Source organism: Sphaerodactylus townsendi, linkage group LG01 (assembly GCF_021028975.2).
Source record: "Sphaerodactylus townsendi isolate TG3544 linkage group LG01, MPM_Stown_v2.3, whole genome shotgun sequence".
Lineage (NCBI taxonomy): Eukaryota > Metazoa > Chordata > Lepidosauria > Squamata > Sphaerodactylidae > Sphaerodactylus > Sphaerodactylus townsendi.
In genome coordinates, this window is record NC_059425.1 from 84455138 (window position 1) to 84481047 (window position 25910).

Consider the following 25910-nt stretch of genomic DNA (forward strand, 5'->3'; position numbering starts at 1 on the left):
TCCCTGCTTTAGGTGCTCCTGCCACCTGAGGCTAGATGAGTGACAACCTGAGAAAAGGCCTTCTCTGTCATGGCACCAAATCTTTGAAACTCTGGCCCTTTCCCCACTTACCTTAAACCCCGCACTACTCTCCTCCAGTAGCACGGGGTTCCGCAGCACTCCCCACTACAGGGGCGACGACAGTGCAGCCGCCCCGACGCTGCCGCTGTCGCGCCCCCTCTGCGTGCATAATTCCTGGCGCCTTTTGAAATGGCGCCTTTTGATGACCCAGTGCTCGCAATTCTTGGCGCGCGCCAGGAATTGTGCGTGCTGGGAATTGCGCACAGCAACCCTCGGACCAAGGTAAGTGGGGAAAGGGCCTCTGTTCCCAGCAACCCTCAGACCAAGGTAAGTGGGGAAAGGGCCTCTGTTCCCAGGAGATTCAACCATCTTCCTCTATTGGTGTTTTTTACCATCAAGTGAAGGCATTTTTGTTACATTTGGTATACCCAGGTAACTCTTATTACCCAGGTAACTCTTCCCTGGTTGTATTATGTGTGTTTTGTTTTTTTTATAGGTTTTTAAAATCAAATTATTATTTTATCTAAATTTTAAATGCTGTATTAATGCTAAAATGTTAAAATGTTTTGATGTCCAGCACCTTGGGGACTTTATTTGGGTGGAAAGGCAGCACAGGAATGTTTTAAGTACATGGATATTACTATCTTTGAGAGCTGTATATGTGATCAGGCTGCTATTTCTCTGTGTAGATATAGATGAATGTCTGGATCAGCCAACAGTGTGTGGCAGCAATGCCGTCTGTAATAATCAGCCAGGAACTTTCAGATGCGAATGTCTAGAAGGATATCAGTTTTCAGCTGATGGACGAACATGTGTGGGTGCGTTTACTTTTCAGACTTTGTTTATTATTTTTGGGATAATAGGATCCTCTGAGTAAACTGCCAAAGTGGTGGTTTTATTTCTCTTTTCTTCACTTCCTTTGGAAGACAAAGATGAAAAAAATAATTATGTTTTAAGTCTTAATTTTTCTTGATGGATATCAAGAATGACAAGTCTGTTCTTAATTTAATGAACGGAATGCTTAGGTTTCATAAAGAATTATTGTTGGACACATACTATCGACTTGAGCTACCAGTGTGACCTTTGTAACTTTGGACTTACTATTCAAAATATACATCTGGTTTAAGTTAGCAAAAGGGAAGGGAGGGACTAGCACCAAACCCCTGGTAAAACGCTAAAGGCAAATCTAATAGTTATTTAATTAAAATTTTGTGGTGTATTGACTTGACCTTCAGCAGAATCTGCAGAACTGAATAAATTTACTAAATATACAATTTAATAATAACTTACAATTAAATTATTAAAAAGCTCCAGAGTGAATTTAATATGCATTTTATATTTTTGTCTAATATAATATTCATATGATTTAAGAAATATGACACATACAATAATTCTAAACAAAAATCTGTTTAAAAAATGAAGGCCTATTTTTTCAAATGAAGTCAAAGGTTCAAAAGAAGCTTATACGTGTAATTAAAATGCATTAACCTAACAATTAATTTGTTAAACAGTGGAAGTTAGACCAGGGTTAGATCCATTTAAAACTCATATAAACTAGTATTCACAAAAATTTCCAAGTACTGACAGAACCTGCCCACCATCTGTTGCAAGGTGGTGAAACTTTACTGTAGCAAATGAAATATGGCATTGTAGTAGGAAGGCAAGAGACAACATTCTTTAATGAATCATCAATATATCTAATTCTCAACATGGCCAGTTCTGTCGATACTTAAATGTGGAGATCAGAGCCATGAACTGAGCAGACAGATATTTGTATAAACCCAAAAAGGCTCCAGATCTATAGGGAAAAAAACATAGGATCTGCCAGATATTAAATATTTCCTTTCATGGACTGGAGTGTTTCATCATCTGTTTGCAGAAAATATGACCATAAGAATGGTGTCAGGCATTTCCTGATTTTTTTCTTCTTTTCCCCTTTATAAACATAATTGGTTAGCTTATTCTGTAGCTAATGTTACAAACATTAAACATTTTAAGCATTTCTTGATGAGTGTGTGTTTTTGAAGATCTTTTTGTGTAACTTTTTTGTATGTCACCATTTGGGTTGAAGTAATCCAAAGCCCTCAGAGCTCAGATTATTTGCTGTTTAGGAGATCAAGTACATGAATGTTGCAACACTTAGGCAGATAAGAATGAAGGCGGGTATCTTATAAAACCCAACACATTCGCCTGTTTTTACATATTGAAGGATAAATTATTTTCAGGTCTTGAAACGATATGTTCATTGGGCAGCAACAAGAATATAAGAATCCATGTAACATGAAAAAATTATGGCCTTTAGGCCCCCATTCTTCAACAAGGTGCCTACCACCTTATGCCTACCATGCCTGGCAGGAAGGGGGTGGCAGGCATCATCAGTGGCAAATGATTCCTATCTAAATTCAAGTAAAAGGGGTTTCTCAGCAGTTGCATGATCAGTAGCTGCTTCAGGAGGATGAAGATGGGTAAGCATTCTACTGTAAGGAAGAAAATGGTCTACTTAGTTCAGAAAACAAATTATTTGGAAATAACCTGTGTCACTCAATGGATAGAAGCAGAGAAAGAAGGTTTTGGATGTTGTTAGCTGATAGAAGGCAGCACAGAGAAGACAAGAACATGATAAGCAGAGAGGAAGCATTGAACAACGGAGTGAAAATGTTTCTGATTGTTTCTTTTGAAATGTTATCTCAAAAGGAAACTATTAAAAGAATCTTTGAGATCTAATCTGAGTTGCGCCAGGGTGGAGTTTTCTTCCGGCTGTTATTGGCCGTGGTCTGGTAGATCTTGTTCCTAACGTTTCGCCTGCATCTGTGGCTGGCATCTTCACAGGTGTATCACAGAGAGAAGTGTGTAACAGACTTCTCTCTGTGATACACCTCTGAAGATGCCATTCACAGATGCAGGTGAAGCGTTAGGAACAAGATCTACCAAACTACAGCCACACAGCCTGGAAAACCCACCACAACCAGTTGAATCCAGCTGTGAAAGCCTTTGACAACTTAGACTAACTTAATATGTTTTTGTAACTTACAGCTGTTGAACGTGTTGTCAATCATTGTGTGAGAGGCACACACACTTGTGATATACCTCAGCGTGCCCGCTGCATATATACTGGTGGTTCATCTTACATCTGCACATGCCAGCCTGGCTTCTCTGGAGATGGGCGCTCCTGTGTGGGTGAGTAATCATTTTCCATATTATTTTCCATCTTGTGATTGGAGGCATTTGCAATACAGTTACAAGAAGCATATTAGGACTTTTCTACACAAGTCTTTTACCACAAATCTTGCCGCCAAGTGCTTCTTCTTTTTTCTTTGAATTTCACATTTTTTTTTCATCCATTTGGTTCTGGAAAGGTTTTCTCTTCATTTTCCCTCCTTTGTTTTTCTGGGCACTTTTATGGGATTTTTTCCTCTGTAAGTTTCTGTCCCAGCTTCCCTTGAGTGTGCAATCATGTTGAAACATCAGAGGCATAGGGAGGGGGAAATGGTGCCTGCCCCCATCCCTCCTCCTCCCCCTCCTGCAGGGACTTGGATCAGCTTTGTCAATTTCATATCAAACTAGCAATGTAACCTTAAAGCAAAGATACACTGTCTCTGCAGTTAAAAGCAGGTGAAATTGACGAGAGACTGCCACAGTAATGGAACTCTAATTTGGCAAAAAATGTGTAGGTTTTTTTTGCCTCCCATTTTGTGTGGGTAGTTCTCTGTGGTAGAAATGGAGGCTGAGACATTTTTTGAATTGCTGCTTAAGTGTCACAGAACAGTAACACTAATAGCCCCATCTAAAGAGTATGGCATCTGGATGCGGCATTGATGGGGGCACATTGGTGCAGCATTCACCACCACATCCCACTACTGTGGATGGCCGTGGTGGCCATCCACCAGCAGATTCACCCCTCTACTGGGCTGAATCTGTCAGCGAGACCCTGCATTGCTCCCAGCAGCGGATTTGGCTTCCTCTTTGGATGGGGCTGTATAGCGCCTTTGGAAATAATATGTTTTCAGCAGTAACGTGTGGAATAAATGCAACTGAAGAGACAAAGGGGTAAACAACAGGGGGAATGGAGTGTGAGGAAAGATTTCACAAAAGACTTTTCCAAGACACAAGATTTAACCCCTTGGAAAATCTGTGGTAAGCTGTGCATGCAGAAAAGACCTTGTTTTGGCTCCCTTTGACTATATAAGAGCTTCATTTTGGCAGTTTGAACTGAATTACAGCAGTGCTGTGTTGACATTTATTGGGAAATGATGTCAATCCCAAATGCATTGTATGAATGTCTGAACAGGCAGAAATAAACTGATAAATGCTGAAAATGTCTCGTTTTCCAGATATTCACAAGATGCACCTGGGTTTCCCAACTGTCAACAGAACCCCTGACATTCAGAATAACATTTATAAAAGCAATCTGATTGCACAAATCTCAAACTAATTATTAGTGGAACTGCCTCACTAATGTCCATCATTATTACAGGACAATCTTAATTCAAGTTATGTGTGTTACACTGGTTCTCATGAGAGTGTCTCTGGCAAGGAGCTGGTGGCTGATTTATTCTGCTTTCACACATGATGTGTCATATTAATATATTTAATTTTTAACCCTGATGTGAAAAATGTATCACATGAATAATAGTCTAGTTATTATATACATTAGAACCATATGGTGACTTATCTAACAATATATAATTGGCTAAGGGTTCTGACAAAATGACAATGAACCCTTAGCCAATTATTGTGCAGGATGCACATGGACCCAACCCTGTGTGTCCTGCATTCCCATGGGCCTTTGCCAGACTGTGGAGCAGCTGCTCGATAGCCTGACAAAGCCTTCTCCACCTCCACAGATGCACTGGCCCCATACTTTAGAAAACAGTTGCTGAAGGATTTCAGTGGTGCATATTATACTATGATGAAACCATCAATGAAGCATCTTATAAAGAACTACAGTTAACTGTCAGATACTGGTCACTTACCAAAAACATGACTGTGACCAGAAGGAGAGTCTGGAATTATACACCACCTTTCTCTTCTGTAAGGAGTCTTAAAGCAGCTTCCAATCACATTCCCTACCCCTCCCCACAACAGTCACTTTCAATTGCCTTCAGTTTGGTGTGCCTTTGCATAGCCTCAAACTCTACACCTGTTGCAGTTAGTTGTATATTTCATGCTGTTTGATTGCATCGTTTTCACTGTACAGTGAAGAATTGTCAATTTTGGTCTTTTGCTTTACAGATACAGATGAATGTCAGCTCAGTCGCTGTCACCCAGATGCTTTCTGTTATAACACTCCAGGGTCCTTCAGCTGTCAATGTAAAGCAGGTTATCATGGTGATGGTTTCCAATGTGTGCCAGGAGGTAAATTTTCAGAATAAATTTTAAAACTAACCAACTAGAGATAAGTGGTTGATAAAGAGTTTTGCAAGGATTATAGCTATTTAAAGGAGGTTGTACCACAATTGTATGTTGAATAGGCTATGCATCCAAGTTAGGATCTTTACGTTTTGTCATCATCCTCGAGATAGTACATCAGTTTACTGAGGAGAGGTGTGGTTAAAGGCAAGCTACAAATAAAGTAAGTAAAATAAACAAAACGGCTGAGTTGGTCCTTGATCCAGTGTCAGTTTCATCCCTGCCACAGGCTTCAGGCCATAGATAAGAGTCCTCTGGCTGTGATCTGTCCAGATGGCAAAGGCATGAACCTCTGATCATATCAGGCTAAATATCTGTAACAGCAAAAGTACAAAATCTTAGCTTAAATCCCATTTTGCTAACACAAAGCTATCCCCAGTCTCCCACCCCACCATCCTTTTCATTACCATTTCATTTTCATTACCATTTTAATTTGTAGTAAACTGAGGCCCATTATGCACCAATGTGTTCTCTGCTTCAAGCAGACTTTTGCTTCAGATCAGATTTTTAATTATGCAACAGTTTTGATATATGATTCAGGTTAGATTTTCCCTTAAGCAACTGCTCTGAAGTGATCGTGCTTTTTAAAGTGGAAGCCCTGTGTTTTCCAGGTGCAGGGAAAACTTTTTTTCGCTTCTCAGGGAAGGCGAAGTAAATGTATGTGTAATGCCTGCTTTGGGGCTTTTCCTCCCTCTCCTCTCCTCTTTTTCCTCACCCATAACACTTGTGTCATCCCACCCTCATCCAGCTTTTCCGGCCGGCCCTCTCCTCATCCCCTTCAATCTCCATTTTTGTTCCGCTCTATGGTTGATTTTATTCTGTAGATTTTGTTGTATTATTATTTTTTATTTTATACATTGATGTGTTAATAACATTGAAAATGTGCCAAATGTCTGTGAACTGCAACCGTAAGACCTCCATTTCTCTGGGGAGTTGGGAATCCACCACTGCCAGATTTACTTATAGGCTTGGCAGGCTGAAGCCTAGGGTCTCAAAACCCAGGAGGCCCCCTACCAAGGTGTATAATATTTTTGACACTGTCATAGGCCTTTTGTTTTGTTTTGTCTAAAACATTCTTCCATCTTCCTCTGGTTATGAGGGTGGGAGATTGGGAGGGGCCTCACAAGTGGACCAGCCTCCGGCCTCTCTTTATCTAAATCTGGCACTGGGATCCACATTGGCTTCTGTCAGCCCTGGAGAGCTTGTTGCCCACCATGGCTGCACCAATCGGGGGGAAGAACCCCATAGATCCCAACTTTGTTCAACTAGTGACCATCAGTGGATTGTATTGTCGAAGGCTTTCACGGCCGGAATCACTTGGATGCTGTGTGGTTTCCGGGCTGTATGGCCGTGTTCTAGCAGCATTCTCTCCTGACGTTTTGCCTGCATCTGTAGCTGGCATCTTCAGAGGATCCTCTGAAGATGCCAGCCACAGATGCAGGCGAAACGTCAGGAGAGAATGCTGCTAGAACACGGCCATACATCCCGGACACCACACAGCACCCATCAGTGGATTACTACATAAATATTACACACTTCTTTTGTGAAATCTACTTTGATGGCAAGTTTTTGCCATCCTTGGCAGGTTTGCAGGAGCACCACCAGTCTTGCTGACAGAAGAGCTCCAATCCTTGCTGGATTTCCCTATGTTTGTTTGTAATCAGTGCAGTTTCCCAGCAGAAAAAGCCCCATTATCATGGCAACCAGGAGAAGTGTTTTGCTGCTTTCTTGATCCATGCCATAGAATCCATCATTTCCCACTGGTAGTAACTTCAATGTAACATTCCTTTGAACTATGTTTAATAAGTTTTGTATTCCACCCACACAACACACACACCTCTAAGCAGGCTTTAGGTAAAGAGTACTACACATTGTATGAGAAGGGAAGAAAGGGCACATGTGCCACAGGACACTGATCTGCACAGGCACAATACAACTTCCCCTTGATAACTCCCCATTCAAATTCTATAGATTTGGAAATATCCACAGGCAACACGTCATGGTGAAAGCACAAACACAGGGCAAAAGAATGTGATTTGCAAGGAAATGCATTACTCCTGCACCGAGCCAGAAAAAGCCGAAGAGGCGGGGACAATGGCAGTGCAAATACACGCTACTTGCCCCACATGAAAGGGAGGCACGTTTACTGCTGAGAAAGGGTGGACTAAGACATGGGTGCGTAATTAGCCTGAGGTGTTGAGAATGCTGCTTTTAGTATCTCTATTTAAATTGGAATGTTTGGTTCTGTTCATCCAGTAATTGTTTATTTTATACAGCACACAGCAAACACTCTTGAAGAAGCTGTAGAAATTGCCTGGAATTTTACATATTCTGCGTGTAGACATTTTATGAGTAAAAAGCACGGGCATTCCAGCAGCTATTAAGAATGTCTGTACTTCATTATTTCCTCACGCTCCATTGTTTCAGTTCAAAAAGAACCAGATGTCCAAACCTTGTCACCCCTTCATCTCTCATAGGCTGTGTTTACCAAACAGAAACCATGCCAGACACTCTGACTGAGTTCTTTTGACCACTTCAAGTAATTTGCCAGAATTGTTACTGTGTATAATCTAATTCACATGGGAAATGCTGCTATAGCATTGGCAGAGCTAAAAGACAGAAGCAAATATAAATCAATTATAAGAACAGTAATCTAACAGTGATGTTTCTGGTTTTTTTTAAATGATGAAGGAACACTAGTTAAGAAGCAAAGATTACTTTTTATGGTACACTGAATTATCCAAGCATAGAGAGAAATCAGTTGGTGTACATCTTATGATGACTGCAATCAGACTGCTTAAAATCACTCCATGGTGTGGCTTTACTACAAGGTGGTAATGTAGCATATGGACTAAGTGATTTTTTCCATGCCAGTATAAACAGCAAAAAAAACCCTCTGTTTGCATGGAGATATTTAAAGTTGCATTTCTGCAACATGGCCTCTTGTCATGTTTGCTGTCTAAATATTTGCAGCAATATTGGGCCATGCATTATAGGTTGGCTAAATTGTAGCATCAATTTTTTCCCCATCCCTTCATTATACCAGCCTGCATGGAAGCTTTTGAATTACTACTGAATATCCAAACAATAATGCATTGCTTCTCCATTTCTAGTGGCCTATTGTTGACTAACGATGCCACCAACTTATTAATATCAGCACTTAGAAAACAAGTCTCATCAACGATTGCAACTCCAAATTGTTCCCTGGCTTAGGTTGCATGTCTGAGCCAAAGGAGTACTCTATTTTTATTGATTTAAACATATACAATGCATCTGGCTGTTGTGAGTTTTCCTGGATGTGTGGTCTAGTAATTCTGATTTGCATCTATGGCTGGCGTATTCAGAGGCATGCCACTGTAAGATATCTTTCTCTCTGTGGCTCACTGTGACATCTTACCATGACAGGTCTCTAAAGTTATCTGCGATAGATGTGGACAAAACATTAGGAGCAAAAGCTACCAGACTATGGCCACATAGCCCACAAAACCCACAACAGCCAATTGATTACAGCTGTGAAAGCCTTGAATACATGCAATGCATCATTTTCAATTTACTTAGCATTTAACAATTATACTAATTGGCATATTTACAAAATTTAGAAGCATAAACATTTTCCATATCAAAAATTGCAAGTATACCCACCATTTAAGAAAATTTTTTGCTAACTGCTGCACCATATATTTCCATACCACATTTATCTTTTAAGTTTTGCCAATGGAATTGGAAAAATGTTTTTTTTTCTTACTCAAAAAGAGAAAATATTTCATAGGAGTTCTTTTTCAGTGTACCCACAAATTTTCCAATTTAAAAGAATCCTCGAGGGTTTTTCCCCCCATCTTTTAATTGGGCCTTCACTTCTTTACTCCTGGGAGGGAGATGAAGAGGCAAGAAGCAGTCAATCCAGGGTCTGTGCATAGATTTAGGACATGTTACTCGTGTCTGCAAGAATTAGAGATCGTTGTCTAAATCATGACTATGTTTGTTTAAAATATCTGTATCTTACTTTTTATGTAGAGAGTATATCCTTGATGTGACTCACAAAACAATAAAAAATGTTATTTAAATGGTGTAAACAAAAGCAGACAGCAGCAACTTTTTTTCTCCTCCAGCCATTTTTAATTCAGTTCAGTTTTGCACAATTGTAGAAAGTAGCAATGATACAACTATAGGATCGGGGGGGGGGTTGTTTTGTTTGTCAAAGCAGCAGCACACAAAACATAGAAAAGCTAAAATCTCAGCACAAGCTTCAGAACAACAAGGACTGAGTCGCTTCTTGGCCTTTTGACTATGATCAAGTATAAGAACAAGGACTGAGACAATTGTGCTGAAGACGAGAGAATCACAAAATACAATGCACAAAAATATTGGAATGTATAAAATATAATACATAAAATTGCAGCAAAAAAAGTAAAGAATTATTTTTAATTCATAAAAACATCACAAGAATATAAAACCAGTTAAACAAAGAATAAGAATGAAACCTAGTTTAATTATCCTTTTAAATATAAATATGAAGAAAGAACCAGTTTAGTTATACAAATGATGTATTGGCATATGATGTTCAACTGATATTCAATGACAATTATTGTATTCTAAATATTTTTCCCCAAATTAAGAAATGTATTGAGTTATGAGCTTCCTCTGTCCTCCTGCACAAATATCACAATGCTTACACATACTAATACACACACACACACACTACATTTCCACTATTGACATTTCATTTCATTGAGAAGTAAATTTTCCATTTATCTTGGAATTAATTATTTGGTCTTTTACTGAGCAAGTGTAACCTCAGCTTGTGGGTTCTGTGGGGCAGTACTTGGAAGGAGTTGCAAAGAACCAAATTTAAACAAAACAGTTTACTTCTCTTTACAATTAACATATAACATCAACATTTAACATCACATTTCAAGGTCCTGTTCAGGTTGCAATTTCAAGTCCTTATATTTACAGTCTACTGAATCTGCCAAGTCTATTTCTTCTTTGCAAGTGGGTTGGCTCCTGAAGACTCCAAGGGCTTGATGAACAGGCTTCAACATGATGAAGGTTTCCAGGAGAACTCTCACCCATTACAACCACAAAAGAAACCCTGAAACAATAAACTCCAACATTTACAACACAGCAAAAACAAACAACTACCCTCCCAGTAGTTCCCAACAACACTGCAGCTTACCCTAACAAGGTGTTAAGGGCTTATAGAACCAAGGTCCAAGTCTGGAAGCCTTGTCTTCTCCAAAGAGCTCTGCAGCCTTTCTGCTGCTCTGAGCCTCCACCCCTTTCTGGGTCAACCCATTCTGGGCCAACCCATTCTGGGCATGGGGGTTACACAAGCTCGTTAGTTTATCCATTGTTGCATACTCCCTTGATCCCCCCGCCCTCCCAGTTCTATAAGCTAGGGCATACATTCATCTTCCAGTTTGTTGCAAGTTTCACTCTAGCTGTTGTGGTCAAATATTAACACAGTTCTTCAGAGTTTCTTGTACAATTCTTTGGTAATATGCTTAATAACATTGTCTTGGCCTTTTGTATTTTTGCATGTATCTCTTTCCAGTATTTTTTCCACTGTTTTACATGTCCACCACATATGCTAAAAGGAGTCATCAACTTCTTTACATTTACATTTCCAGCATTTCCCTTTATTAATCAAGCAGGTGTAAACAGTTAAACCAGTATAATATATTTGAGCAAGCAATTTTTAAAAAAGAGGATCTTTCTGAAGACAGGTATTACTAACAGCATAAAAGCAGAACAAAGTTTAAAAAAACACATAGATTAGTTTGTATTCAAAATAAATGTAATAAAATGTCCGCAACTTTTTCTGCTTTTCGTTTTGTTCACAGAACAAGAGAAGACAAAATGTCAGTATGAACAGGAGCAGGTTTTAACTTTTGGCCTAAGAGGAGCCAGACCAGTTGGCCAGTTTATTCCTCAGTGTGATGTCTATGGGAATTATTTGCCAACTCAGTGCCACTCCAGCAGTGGATATTGCTGGTGTGTAGACAGAGATGGTAATGAGATTGATGGCACCAGAACTGGCCCAGGAATCCAACCTCCATGTAAGTTGTTTCTAAATTGCTAATTGTGGCAACTGTTGTTCTTGGTTAGATTCAGTAAGCAGTTAGTTTACTGACATACACCCCCAATACAACCCAGTTTTTATATGCATGTGGCAGGCCAGTGCCCACCATCCATCAGGAACTGCCAAACTGATGCCCAGGCTACAAGAGCCAGGATCAGGCAGCCTTACTTAACAAGTGGCTCCCTGGCTTGGAGAAGTCTACCATGGCTGAGGTTGGCACACAATAGGCAGGCCAGGCAAGGTAAGTCCACTATGAGGACCACCATGGAGCAGTGGCGTATTTGCCTAGAGATAAGGGGTACCCCATGTCCCCGGGCGCCCCCATTTGGTCACGTGGGGGTGCCAAAATTTCAGGGTCTTTTGTGTCCCCCCCCCCATTTTTTAGTGTTTTTTGCAGTTTGGCCTACAAGGGGCGCATTTTTAAAGCTAGTGGCATCAAAATTTCAGAGTATCACCCGGAGACTGTCCTGATGATACCACCCAAGTGTGGTGAGGTTTAGTTCAGGGAGGCCAAAGTTATGAACCCCTAAAGGGGGTGCCCCATCCCCCATTGTTTCCAATGGGAGCTAACAGCAGATGGGGGCTACCCATTTGAAAGTCCATAACTCTGGCCCCCCTGAACCTAACTTCACCAAACTTGGGTGATATCATAAGAATACTTAACAGGTGATAACCTGAAATTTTGGTGTCCTTAGATTTAAAATTACACTCCTGACAGGCACCCCAAGAAATTTGCCCAAGATTCTTTGTTTTGCAATTCCTTGGCTTCATTGTAGCCAATGGGGAATTTCTGAGTGTGTGAGCAGGCTGCACATTTTTGAAGATAGAGGCACCAGACTTTAAAGGTGGCTCAGAAGGCCCTCCTAGTAATAGCATCCAGGCTTGGAGACCTTTGCTTCTGGGGGTTCAATTTTATGCCCCCCCAAAAGGCTTATTTTGTTTCCCTGCTCCTGCACATAAAGATTGCTGGCTGAGTTCTCTCAGAACTCTCTCAACTCGTGCCCCAAACCCACCCCCAAAAGCAAAGCTCCCCAAGCTTGGATGCTATTACCAGGAGACCTCTTGGAGCCACCTTGAAAGTCTGGAGCCTCTATCTTCAAAAATGTGCAGCCAGTGCTTACACAGAAATTCCCCAGAATCTGCCAGGGTCTTCAGCAAGTTCTGTGGTGGGAAAAATTACTATTCCCATCATAGACTTCAGTGGGGCTTTCTGTTATGCCCAGCTGGATCTGTGGTATAGAGGTTTCAATGGGAGGCACTGTGGTAGGGGTCTTGTTCTGGGTGGGGGCATTTCCTGTAGGGCTGCTGGTGTGAGTCTCCTGAAAAGAGCCAACCAAATTTGCTAAAATGTATGTGGGAGAGATTCTGATCACCCAGTTGAAGGTGAACCTGATGCCCACAGCATTTGCCCCTCCCAAGCAAACTTTAGCAAAATTGGCTGGTTCCTTTCAGGAGACTCACACCAGCAGCCCTACAGAAAATAAGTGCCCCCACTCAGAGCAAGACCCCTGCTACAGTGCCTCACATTTACATGCTTAATAACCACTTTCACTGGCTTGGCACTGTTTCTTAGGCTTACAACTTACCTCATAGGGTTGGTGTGAGGACAAAATTAAGAAAGAGAGTTGGTGGGGGAGAGCCATGTATGTTTTGTTGGGTGTGGGGGTGATTTGTGAGAGATGATGCTGACATTTGTTTGGTAAATATTTTGCTGGAGGTGATTTGTGAGAAATTTATATGCTCTATATCCACTTGCAGTGGCTTGGAGTTGTTTCTCAGGCTAACAACCTACCTCATAGGGTTGGTGTGAGGACAAAATTAAGAAAGAGAGTTGGTGGGGGAGAGCCATGTATGTTTTGTTGGGTGTGGGGGTGATTTGTGAGAGATGATGCTGACATTTGTTTGGTAAATATTTTGCTGGAGGTGATTTGTGAGAAATTTATATGCTCTATATCCACTTGCAGTGGCTTGGAGTTGTTTCTCAGGCTAACAACCTACCTCATAGGGTTGGTGTGAGAACAAAATTAGGAAAGAGAGTTGGTGGGGAGAGAGCCATGTATTTTTGCTGGGGGTGGAGGTGTTTTGTGAGCTGGTGCAAAAAAATCATTGTTTGGTCATAGTGGGGGAGGGTGGCCGCCCATACGGGGGGGGCACCAGCTCAGGTTTTGTCCCCGGGCTCCAGTTTGCCTAGATTTGCCTCTGCCATGGAGACTAACTGTGGTCCCCCCCCCCCAGTGATAAATGCAACAATGGAGCAGCAGATGACCAGCAGGAATTCACCTGTTGGCTCTGTGGTATTCATTGGGCTCCAGGTGAGGTTGGATCCTCCCACAGTGGCTGGCCCCAACAACCTCAGCTTGGATATTGTAAAAGAAGAGACAAACTGGTGAATGAGAGTTACTGAGAAGAAACTGGTGGAGTCAGGCTTAAGGGAGAGGGGCAGAGCAGGTACTATATAGGAAGATGGAGCAGAGGCAGAAGATGGCTGGGACTGGCAAGGTCCAGGGGATGCTAGAGAGGAGAAGAGACAAAAGAGGAAGAAAGGCCAGCTTGTTAATGGAAGAGGGAAGAAAAGGAGGGGGACCCAGCAGAGAAATTGAGACTTTGCTACTAATTAAAGAACAGGGGGAGGAGGCTGTGTCCAAAGTGCTGACCAATTTCAATAATAGCTGCTATAGCCTTGTCCAAAACCCTAAAAAAATCCTTAGGCAACTGCTTTTGAATATGAGAAAGTCCTGCCCATCTGCAGATAGCTCTGTATCCCAGAGGTGTATGGGGGGGATGGAGCCTAGAGACAACTCCTTCTCCGCGCCCCCCCCCCCCCACGCCCTGCCCCAAGGCTCCCTACATCCCAGCTTCTGCCCTCCCCAGAGCCTAGGGAGAGCAAGAGCCAAGCTGGCCTCCGGGCCTTCTCCCCACCCCTACCCCCAGCCTCCGAGCTTTTAAAAGCACATTTCTGGAGGTCGGCTCAGCTCCTGCTCTCCCCAAGCTCTGGGGAGGACAGAAGCCTGGCTGCAGGGAGCCGGGGGGTGGCTCGGGGAGGGTGGTGGCTTGGAGGGTCTGCCCCCAAGCCCCATCCCCAGCCTCCGAGCTTTCAAAAGCACGTCCATGGAGGCCAGCTCAGCTCCTGCTCTCCCCAGGCTCTGCAGGGGGGACGGGCAGAGCGCCACCTCCCCAACACATCCCTGGAGGCCAGCTGCTGCTCTCACCAGGGCCTAGGGAGGGCAGAAGCCAGAAGGCAGGGAGGCCAGGAGGGAGATGGGGTACTGTGGCAGCGGGGTGCATGTCATTTTGTCACGTGGGGGGGCGTCCGGCACCCCCTCATGGGACTGAAAGGTTTGCACCCGGGGACATGGGTATCCCCAGGTCCCAAGCTGGTAAGCCCCTGCTGTATCCCTGCCTTGCTGATAGGCCTATACCACAAAGCTTATGAAGTACAGTAGCATATATATCTGGTAAAGTATCTGTCCATTGAAGAAATTTGTTCTTTCTATGGCTTTATCTGTTCAAAAAAGACAATACAGCAAAAATCTCTCCTACTGCCATCCAAATTAATACATTTTAAAATTGATTTCACTGCAAGAGACTCATAGTGCAATCCTAAACAGAACTACAGTCTACTATGCTCAATGGCTTCAGTTGTACCTTTGTTTAGAATTGCACTTCAACTGAAACCAGTGGGACTTTTTCTTAATGATGGTTGAATTGTTTCCAGTATATTGTAGAGTGACCTTGCTTTGCAGATGCAGTTTGCCATATTGTGCAAACATGCTCTGAGTTCATGTGTTTTGTCATTTGTCAACAAGGTCTGAGCACAGTTGCTCCTCCAGTTGCAGTTGGGCCCTCTGTAAAGCCAGATGCAATTCCTCTGCCTCCTGGAACACACTTGCTTATTGCACAGAGTGGAAAAATTGATCATGTCCCTCTAGAGGGGAATACTATGAAGAAATCGGACGCAAAAGCTTTGCTATATGTGCCAGTAAGTACACTGTGAACATGTACCAACAACTTGCATTAATGAGCATGGAATTTTTTCACTAAAAGAAATACATTGCAAATAATCCTATCTAAAGAGCTTGTTTATTTTAAATCTGTTGAAATCTTTTTATTGGCTTTTAAATTTTTGATTACTGTTACTAAGGAACACATTAAGGATTTTGAAATCTTGCAAGATCTTTATTTACAGTAAAAGGGCTTCAGAGAAAAGAATGTTTACTTTGAATAACATTTTTAAAACCTTCCTTGTTTCCAGGATAACCTTTCAGACATATCGTAAATAAATATTTGCTAATTTTTATTATCTTCCTTAGCATGTCAAAATCCCCACAAACTCTCATTGCTTTAAACAGTGCCTCAGTTCTAGTTGTTCATATGAGAAGGCTTTAAACTTTTATATTGCTTTTAAGCATCCTCCACTAAGCTTTCTCTCCCAAATGATATTTCCCTGATGAAAATTTTATAATTAGTGTTGTTCATTTTCTGTACTCTGGAAGTTTCCCTACGTACTTCAGTTCATTCAGTGTTGAAGCAGCAGAGTTATATAGTCCATCTTTCTTTTCTCTTTCCTTTCTGATTCTAATTCTGCTATAGTTCATCACTACATTAAAACCAGTGAACTGGTTTGTGTTTGCCCTGCAAGCAAGGATTAAAAACAGCGGTCATGGCTTGGTGTTGTACGTGAACCAAGCCAGGCCCCAAGCATTTCAGAGAGTAGGCTGCAGCAGGAAGCAAAACACATCATACAAACCCGCCATGAGACAAATAACTCCCCTGGAGCCATTTTGGGTAATGAAAATGGTATATGGGAAGAAAGCTGAACCCGCTTCTCACCTGCATTATGGTCTTGATCCAATTCAGGGCCCTGTGACACTTGAGGAATTAGTCCCTAGTCTGACTAAAGGGACTGAGGGTGAGGAATGCCCCAAACCAACTCATTAAAAAAAGCTAACGGCTGGTTTTACCTTTAGTAGTAAATGCATGATCAATCCTTTTTTGTTTATGTTTCCTACTTTTTTTGTCTTTTTTCATTTTTTAAACCTTTTCCCCATTTTCTCTGAACATAATATAATTTTAGGATTAGGAGTTTGATTTGTTCTGAGATTTATAATTAACTTCTAGGATAAAGTTGTCATTGGAGTTGCCTATGACTGCTTGGAGAAAATGGTTTACTGGACAGACATCAGCAGCCCTTCCATTAGCAGAGCAAGCCTAGGGGGAGGTGAACCAACATCCATCATAAAAACAGGTAAGCTTTCTTTCTCACAATAAAACATCCAGTGTCTCTAATAAAGAGCCTTATCACCACACTTTCTGATGTTAAAATAGAGAGATGAGAGGTAAGTGAATAAATAGGAAGGTGTCTAACATTCTTTTCTCATATAGATGCAGAACAGCAGGGTTTTTTTTAATTGCAGGGAGGGGATTGAGGGTTAGAAGGCGTCTCTCTAAAATGGACCTCTTCGGCCCGCAACCTGGGGGTCTACCTGGATTCCTCTGTCTCTATGGAGGCCCAGGTAGTCCATGTGACCCGGGTTGCTTTCTTCCCTCTTCGGCAGGCTTTGCGGTTGGCCCCCTCCCTCTCTCAGGCTGATCTTACCACTGTGATCCATGCTACGGTCACCTTAAGGTTAGACTAATGTATCTTGCTTTACGCGGGCCTGCCCTTGCAGTTGATCCGGAAGCTGAAACTGGTCCAACATGCAGCAGCCTGGCTACTCATGGGTGGTTCGGTCAGGGACCACATCTCCCCCAAGCTGAGTCACCTGCATTGGCTCCCAGTGGAGTTCCGGATCATTTTCAAGGTGTTGGTATTAACCTTTAAGGCCCTTCATGGCCTGGGGCCCTCATACCTATGAGACCGTCTTACCCCATATACCTCTACTCAGCCTCTGCGTTCTACAGAGGTGAACTTACTGGTGGTCCCCTGCCCCTCAATGATGCGACTGGCCTCCACCCAGGCCAGGGCTTTTACTGCCCTGGCCCCAGCCTGGTGGAACGCTCTTCCTACACAAGTTCCGCAGGGCCTGTAAAACAGAGCTGTTCCACTGGGCCTTCGGGGAAGCCAGTCGCTGATTGTCCGCTCTGTAAGGAATTCCATAGAAGCAGAAATAAAAGGCTTTTGGAGTAAAAGTCCATTTATTAAGACATCTTAGAAAGCTCAAATACACGCAGTGGCAGGAATGACACTTCCCGCCAGAAGCACAGGTTATAATACCAGTCACCCCATCCCCCCTTCCTGCTTCCCATGGGAACAGAGGCTTCATCTCCCGCGCAAAGATAAAGTCTCCGCCGATGCATCTGGCCCCATCGCCCGGGCTGTGGAATGCACTCAAGGTTACCTCACCATCAACACCATTGAATCCTTTACACTCTGCCTCCCCTAAAGAAGACCCCTTCCCCCCAGGTTTGTGCGGAAAAGCGCGGTGGAAAGCAGCAATAAGGGTGGGGGCTTCAATGTTTTCGGAATAAACCCATTGATTATACCCAGAGGAATATCCCACCCAAGAAACTAAATATTGCAAGCTTACGATTAAAGCGAGAGTCCAGGATAGCGTCAATTTCAGAGTGCGTTTGTGGCCATCAATATTAGTCGGTGGGGGCCTCCTCCGCGATCGTACAGGCATCGGAAGCGGGAGCCTCCTTGAGCAAGCTGGAATGGAAGACAGGATGGATGTTACCAAGAGAGTTAGGCAAATCTAAACGGCAGTGACATCATTAATCACTTTAGTAATCTGACAAGGTCCCACAAATCTCTTGCCAAGTTTGGAAAAAATTTATGCACGCCTCTAAGATTTTTGTAGATAAATACACCAAGGAGCCCACACGCAGAGGGAAAATCCGAGCTGCAGTTTATCCGCTTCTGCAGTTTTGGGAGTCCTTGTTTGTTGTGGGCGGTCTGGACCGACTTCCATCCCTCGGCTAGGGATGAAATCCATTGATGAAATTCTGGGGGTCCAACGCAGCTGCGGTAGTTGTGGCAACGGCGAAGGAGCCACCAGACACAATTTCAAAGGGGTTTTCTTTGTACCTACCATGAACCGCATTGTTATAGGGCGCATCCGCAAACGGAATAAGTTCGCACCAATTGTCTTGGTGGTAGTTGGTGTAACAACGTAGTCACTGCTCTAGGGTTCTGTTCGCTCTTCCGCCTCGGCCACTTTGAACGGTAGGGCGGGCGATGGTCGGGCGGCCCCAACAACCCCAAAACGCTTCCAAACTTTGAGATGAATTGGGGTCAAAGGGTCGGAGACCCTCACACCTTAACGGGCGGAATGGAGATCGGTAAACATGTTGGAATAAACAGTCGCCAACTTAGGAGCCGAGGGGATGGAAGCACATGGAATAAAATGGGTTTGCTTAGAGAATAAGTCTACCACCACCCATAAAACTGTGTTGCCAGCTGACTTTCGGGCAAGTCTGTAATAAAGTCCATAGAGATGACCTCCCAAGGGCGGGAGGCTACCGAGAGGTTTCAACAGTCCATGGGGCTTTCCGAATGGTCTTGGCTTCTGCACAAACCGAGCAGCCTTTAATGTATGCCTCAATGTCTTTGCGAACAGCATTGCGCCACCAGAACTGCCGGGCGGGCTAAATGCAGAGTTTTCAAAAGCCAAAATGTCCAGCTGAACGGGCATCGGCAAGCCTCAAGAACCTGCTTTGCGGAGGGGAGGCATCGCATTAACATTCTCTCCGCCAAACTCCATTCTCCAAACGCAATTGGGAGTCTCCTTCGCTGCTGGAGGCTCGCGGCAGCCCCGGCCTCCAGTTCCCGCAGAGGAAAGGAGAGACGACTGGGAATGGGGTGGAGGAGAAGTGGACGCTTGAGATCGGGTGACAGCCAACCCCAACTGGGAGGGGAAAGAACAGTGCGTGGAATGTCTCGTAAGGCAGCTCCACCCTCCCCGGTAGGCTGAGCCAGCCAGTTTGTTGGTTTTCCCGGGAAAAAAATGGACTTTAAAAGAGAAATAAAAAAAGAAATCGGCCCAACGAAGTTGTTTCGCTGACATCTTGAGGGGTGGAAAGAGCTGCCAGGTTTTTAGCATCCACCAAACTTGAAAGGGTGCTTAGCCCCTCCAGCCAGTGGCGCCTAAGTGAGAGTGCTACTTTGATGGTCAGTAGTCTCTTTGTCTCCCCACAGTCCAGTTGAGTTCGCCCCAGAGAACTTTTTTTAGACAAATAAGCACACGGAACCAGCTCTACCATCTTTATTTTTCTGCAACAGGGCTGGCTCAAGTGCTTTGTCCGAGGCAACCACGCGGAACCACAAACGGAGATCTGGGTCAGGGTGCTTTAGGATAGGTTCAGTGGTAAAAGCAGATTTTAACAGTTGAAAGGTTGTTTGACATTCCTCAGACCAGGAAAGGGGGCCCCGGGCTTGGCGGACAGTGGATCCTTACCCTTAGTGCTGCAGAGGTCTGTGAGTGGGAGAGTTAGTTCAGCTTAATTGGGGTATAAAGTCACGATAGAAATTAGCAAAACCAAGAAATGACTGGAGTTCTTTGGCGGTTGGTGGCAGGCTCATTGAGGATCAAGGCCAATTTTAGCAGGATCCATTTTAAGCCCCTCAGGCGAGATCCGTAACCCAAATAGTCAATGGAGGTCTGATGGAAACAGCATTTGGAGAGTTTAGCAAAGAGAGAGTTATCAAGCTGCTTCAATACCTCTCGAACCAACATTTCATGCCTTCTATGGTTTGTGAGTAAATTAAAACGTCATCTAAGTATACAAATAAACTCCTTTGTACAGTAAATCATGGAGAACTTCGCTGATAAGGGCCATAAAAGCCCGGGGCCCCACTCTAACCCGAATGGCATTATTAAATATTCAAACTGTCCAAACTTTGTGTTAAACGCAGTCAGGGTGTTCATAGCCTTCAGCAATTCTGACTCCTGTAGTAAGCTTCTCAAGTCCAATTTAGTAAAAATGCGCCTTGCCGAAAGTGCATCTAAAAGGTCCTGATCAAAGGCAAAGGATATTTATTGGACAGGGAGACCGCATTGAGACCTCGATAATCTGTGCAAAGCCAGAAGACCCATCTTCTTTTGACAAACAAAACGGAGCAGCGTAAGTGTGTTTGGTAGCCCACCGTGATGAACCCGCTGAAAGCAAGGTTCTTGTCTAAGAAGGCACGGAGTTCCTTCTCCTCATTGGGACTCATGCGTAGATTCTACCCTTGGGTAGTTGTGCCCCTGGTTGTATGACAATTTTACAGTCAGTGTCTCTGTGGGTGGCAACTGATCGCGATTCCTGCTCCTGAAAAACTCTGGCTAGATCATGATATGCAGGTGGGATGCCAATAGAATCGGGAGCAATCACCGAGGAAGCCAGGGAGGGGATGTGTCAGGAGATCGCTGGGTTTCTTCCCAATTCATGTGTTCACCGCAGGGAGGGTCAGTGAATTCTAGGATTCTTTCTTTCCAAAATGAATTTTGGTTCATGTAACAATAACCAAGGCATGCCCAAAACTATGGAGTGTTTGACCACTGGCGCCAAAATAAAATCCATCTTCTCCCAATGGTCGGGCGAACGGAGGAGAACCGGCTGTGTTTTGTACCGTCGGGTCCTTCGCTCCCCGAGGGGCTGCCGCCCATTTGGGTGAAAGGTATGGGCTTAGCCAGGGGAATTCGGTCGACTCCAGCTCCTCCGGCCATCTGGGGCCGCGATTAAGCAATGGGAGCAGCCGGAATCCACAAGGGCCGCAGGCTATAATGCGAGTGTGTTTAGCTGGGTTGGCCAGAAATGCTTGAACAGTAATGGGAGCGCTGCCCTCACTCACCGCGTCAGGAGTCGGGCCCATGTCCATGGGGCTGAAGAAAGGCAAACAGTTGCTTCCCTCCTCTGGGTCGCCTTCGTAACTGCTTTTACGAGCCAGTGGGAGGCGGCCCTGACCTGCGGTGGTTTGGCAGACGGAGCGCGCTGAGCTGGAGCGGTTGGTTTTGTTTCTTGGGACAGTTGGCTGCTAGATGACCTGGCCTCCACAGTAAAGACACAATCCCAGTCGGCGACGCATGCCTGTGAGGTGGTTTCGGTAGGGGCGGCTGGGCTTGACTTGGTGGACACAGTAGTGGTTTTGGCTGGCGGCCTTGATTCCAGCATATTCCAAACGACGCTACTGGGACCCCTAACTGGATCCAATCTGTACGGTACGCAGGAACTCGAATTAAAAGACCGCTTTCACGAAGCTTGTCATTCACAGCATCTGAGAAGTATCGTGATTTCATGCGCTCAGGCCACTCAGGAGGGAGTCGAAAGCCGCCGCATCTAAATTCACGGGCAAAATCTGCAAACGGCGGTTGCCTTGTTGGATGGTTTTGATGGTGCGGATAGCTTCATTCTCGGCGCCTTTGGATCTTGAAAAGCCTTAAGGCTTGGAGGAATGCGGGCACTGTGCGAGAGTCCTCATCCCGTAAATCCAAAATAGTCACGGAACCAGTCGGTTGCTGCCCCATCCAGGACTGGAGCCGATGTCCCGTATTTTTTTCGCCAGACCGTATATAAATCATCATAGTCTTCCAAGTGGGCAATTGAGTTGCAAGATAAAGTAGGGAAGTTTCAAGCAGTCCCATCAAAACGGGCTGGTATCGGAGGCCGATAGTAGCCTCGCTCATCGCTCTTGGCTTGCTGGGGAGGTGGTTGCTGGTTGAGCAGGTTGGGCAGGCAGCTGTTGCACGGGGAGCCGGAATCGGGCGCTGGCGGTGACGCTGGCGCTTGGGTGGCAGGACCCAGATATCGGCCCCTGGCACCGGCATGATCAGTGGAACAGCATAAACTCCAACTTGGGGCTTCCCGGTCCGCTGCCTCTTTAGTTCCCTCTCCACGCAGCTCCAGCTCCCCTTGCAGCCACGCATCCTGGTGCGCATGCAAAGCAGCTTTTCTCGCTCCACTTAGCCAGTTCGCCCCGCTATAAGGGCTTCAGTGAGCTCACTTTGCGGCGCAGAGCCTGAACGCTGCTGTCAAGCAAATCCAGTCTGGAACGCTCCAGGACTCTTTGTCAGCGGACTGACCGATTCTGGGCATATTGTAGTTGGAGTGCGCCCTGGCCCGGGTCCAACTCGGCGCTGGACTTCTTTGCTAAGCTGTTCCCGGGTCCCTCTGCAGGTTTTCGCCTTGCTGCAACTGTGCCTGCTCCTCCTCCCATAGCTGGCGCTTCACGGTTCCATGCCGCTGGGCGCTCTCGCAGTCGTCCCACTTCCTCATCCCAGTCCTTCTCGATGGGAGAGGAAACCGGTCCGGCTGGGAAGGCAGGCTTTCTTCGGACTCTTAAGTCGCCTGGAAGCGAGGTATCCGGAGGCACCAGAAGTCGCCCGTGAAGCCACCGGGTGGCTCCCCTCGAGGCACCTCAGGTGCGGTTGCTGGCCCGGGATTAAACCGGGATTGGGAAGCCGTACGGATAACCCTCCCAATTCCAGGTTTAGTCCCGTGTCCTTTGATCGGGCCCCAGTGCTGTGCCACGGTGGTTCTTTGGGGAGCATCACCAAAATACGAGTCCAGGAATCGCTCAATGGATTCCTGGGTTGCCGTGATGAAAGGTGGTCAAGCCCGTCTCCTCCATGACAGGTTGCATCTGAGGCTTTGTAATCCACACGAACGTAGAGATCTCATCCACAGGCCGATCCATAGACAGCGCCTCAAAGCGACTCATGGAAGTCCCCATGGTCGTTGCCACACGCCCCTCGCTTCCAGCGGAGTAAAGGGAAGACTTCGTGCTGTCACGAGGATTTGGAAGAGCCACCAGCGCAGGGCCTCTCCTGCTGGTTCCTCCAGATCAAGAAGGGAAAGGTCGGAGCCCCTTTGGGGCTACCGCACCTTCCAACATCTCCATCTAAGTATCAAGTTGAGGTCCACTACACAGGAGTATAGATGAATTAGGATTCCTGCCACAATGTAAGGAATTCCATAGAAGCAGAAATAAAAGGCTTTGGAGCAAGTCCATTTATTAAGACATCTTTAGAAAGCTCAAATACACGCGAAAGTGGCAGGAATGACACTTCCCGCCAGAAGCACAGGTTATAATACCAGTCACCCCATCCCCTTCCTGCTTCCCATGGGAACAGAGGCTTCCATCTCCGCCAAGAAAGATAAAGTCTCCGCCCGATGCATCTGGCCCATCGCCCGGGCTGTGGAATGCACTCAAGGTTACCTCACCATCAACACCATTGAATCCTTTACACGCCCCCCCACTTCCGCTGCAACATCCTTTTTATGCCATCCAGTCGATTGTGTTACCTGTGTTGACCCCTTACAGCAAGAGGCAGATGGGCTCTGGGGCACCCACATAAAATTGAGGTTTTATCTGTATGGAGATTTTAATGTATTTATCTGACTTATGTGTTGGCTTTATTGTATTATTTCTGTTGTTTTGTTGTAAAGCTCCTTCAGGGATGGGGTGGTATATCAAATTTAATTATTAATAATAATAATATTGTTTCATTTGGTTAACGTGGTGCTCTGGTTGTACTTATTAGGCATGTGTTTTTGGAAGGAGGAAATCTCATGATGGAGCTGGGTAGGACGCTTTATGAAAGCCTATGAGATGTATTTAATGGCGAGGTGAAGAGAGCATTCTTTCTCCTCCTCTCAGATCTGCTAGCTCACTCAGCAAAATTGTTTCGCGATAATTCGGTAAGCTTAACCTCCTTATCGGAAGGTTCTACAAATCTCATGATGGAGCTGCGCTGAAAGCATCTTATAGGACGCTTTATGAAAGCCTATGAGATGATGCATGAGGTGAAGAGAGCATTCTCCTCCTCTCTCGCATCTGCTAGCTCACTTCAGCAAATTGTTTCTCATATAATTCGGTGTTTAACCTCCTTATCGGAAGGTTCTAATAAATCATCAATTGGCTATCAGCCATGAGGCATTCATGAGCTTCTTTGCAGATAAAGTCACATCGCTCCACCAGGACCTTCCCCTACACTGACTACAATGAGTGAACTGGAGGCTCCCTGTCGTCTTCTGGCCCCTTTGTTTGGCCCAGTTCTCCCTGCTCCGGCTGCAGTTGACAGGGCCCTGGCTGCTGTTAGATCTACTACTTGTCCTCTGGATCTGTGCCCCTCCTGGCTTATCAAAACCTGCCAGGTGGACAGGGGCGTAATAAGGCAGCCCTGGGCAAACTGTGCCCTGGCAAACCTGAGTTGGATGCCCCCCCCCCATGTGCAGCCACACCACCATGACCAAATTTTTTTTTTGCACCAGGACATTGGTGGCTGCAGGGGAGTGCATTTTTGCATTATCAGCACCAAAGCTTCAGCATATCATCAGGAGACTGTCCTTATGCTACTCCCCAAGTTTGGTGAGGTTTGGTTCAAGGAGTCCAAAGTTATGGACTCCCAAAGGGGGTGCCCCATCCCCTATTGTTTCCAATGGGAGCTAATAGGAGATGGGGCTACAGTTTTGAGGGTCCGTAACTTTGCCCCCCCCTTGAACCAAACTGCACCAAACTTGGGGTTACCATCTCCAGATGATACCCCTGAAATTTTGGTGCCGATACATCCAAAATGCAACCCCCTGCAGGAACATCCTAGAAATTTGCCCAAGAATCGTCTGCATTGGGATTTCTGCATTGCTGTCACTGGGGTTGCAGGCCGTGGGGCACATTTCTGAAGGCACAGTCTCAAAACTCATTCAGGGTCTCACTGTGGAGACTGCCATAATGATACCCCTGTTTGGTGCCGTTTGGTTCAGGGAGCCCAAAGTTATGGACCCCCAAAAAAGGAGCCCCATCTCCTATTAGCACCCATTGGAAACAATGGGGGATAGGGCACCCTTTGGGAGTCCATAACTTTAGACTCCTGAACCTCACCAAACCTGGGCAGTATAAGGATAGTCCCCTGATGATACGTTCGAAATCTTGGTGCTGCTAGCCTAAAACTGCGCCCCCCTGCAGGCCAAAATGGAAACCACTAAAATACCCAAAAACGACCCCAGCATTTTGATGCCCCCCACAAGGTGATGCCCTGGGCAGCTGCCCACCTTGCCCAATGGGCATTACGCCAGTGCGGGCGGAGTTAATGACCCCATCTGTTGAACATCATCAATAGCTCCCTTGGCGCAAGGAGTTTTTCCGATGGGTTGAAGGGAGGCAGTGGTCCTCCCACTCTTGAAAAGACCATCATTAGATCCGGGATCTGGCCACCATCACTCGCCTCAATCTTCTCATTTCTGGGGAAGGTAATTGAGAGAGTGGTGTTGGAGCAGCTACAGGGTTTCCTGGATGACACATTGGCTTTCAACCCCTTCCACCTCGCTTCCGTGTTGGCATGGACGGAGACGGCTCTTCTCGCCACAGATACTCTCCATATGCAGCTTGACCATATGATCGGCGCTTGCTAGTTTTGCTAGACCTTACCACAGCGCTTGA

General features: G+C 45.0%; 1 protein-coding gene across 1 annotated transcript in view; it reads left to right on the top strand.

Moving 5' to 3' along the window:
• NID1 (nidogen 1) overlaps positions 1-25910 on the top strand; it is an 83993-nt gene that overhangs the window by 32777 nt on the left and 25306 nt on the right. Inside the window, exons 10-15 of the mRNA XM_048485758.1 lie at positions 750-878; positions 3094-3237; positions 5293-5415; positions 11313-11528; positions 15358-15530; positions 16670-16796. Coding sequence (XP_048341715.1) covers positions 750-878; positions 3094-3237; positions 5293-5415; positions 11313-11528; positions 15358-15530; positions 16670-16796 — 912 coding nt within the window. The remainder of the gene's footprint in view (positions 1-749; positions 879-3093; positions 3238-5292; positions 5416-11312; positions 11529-15357; positions 15531-16669; positions 16797-25910) is intronic.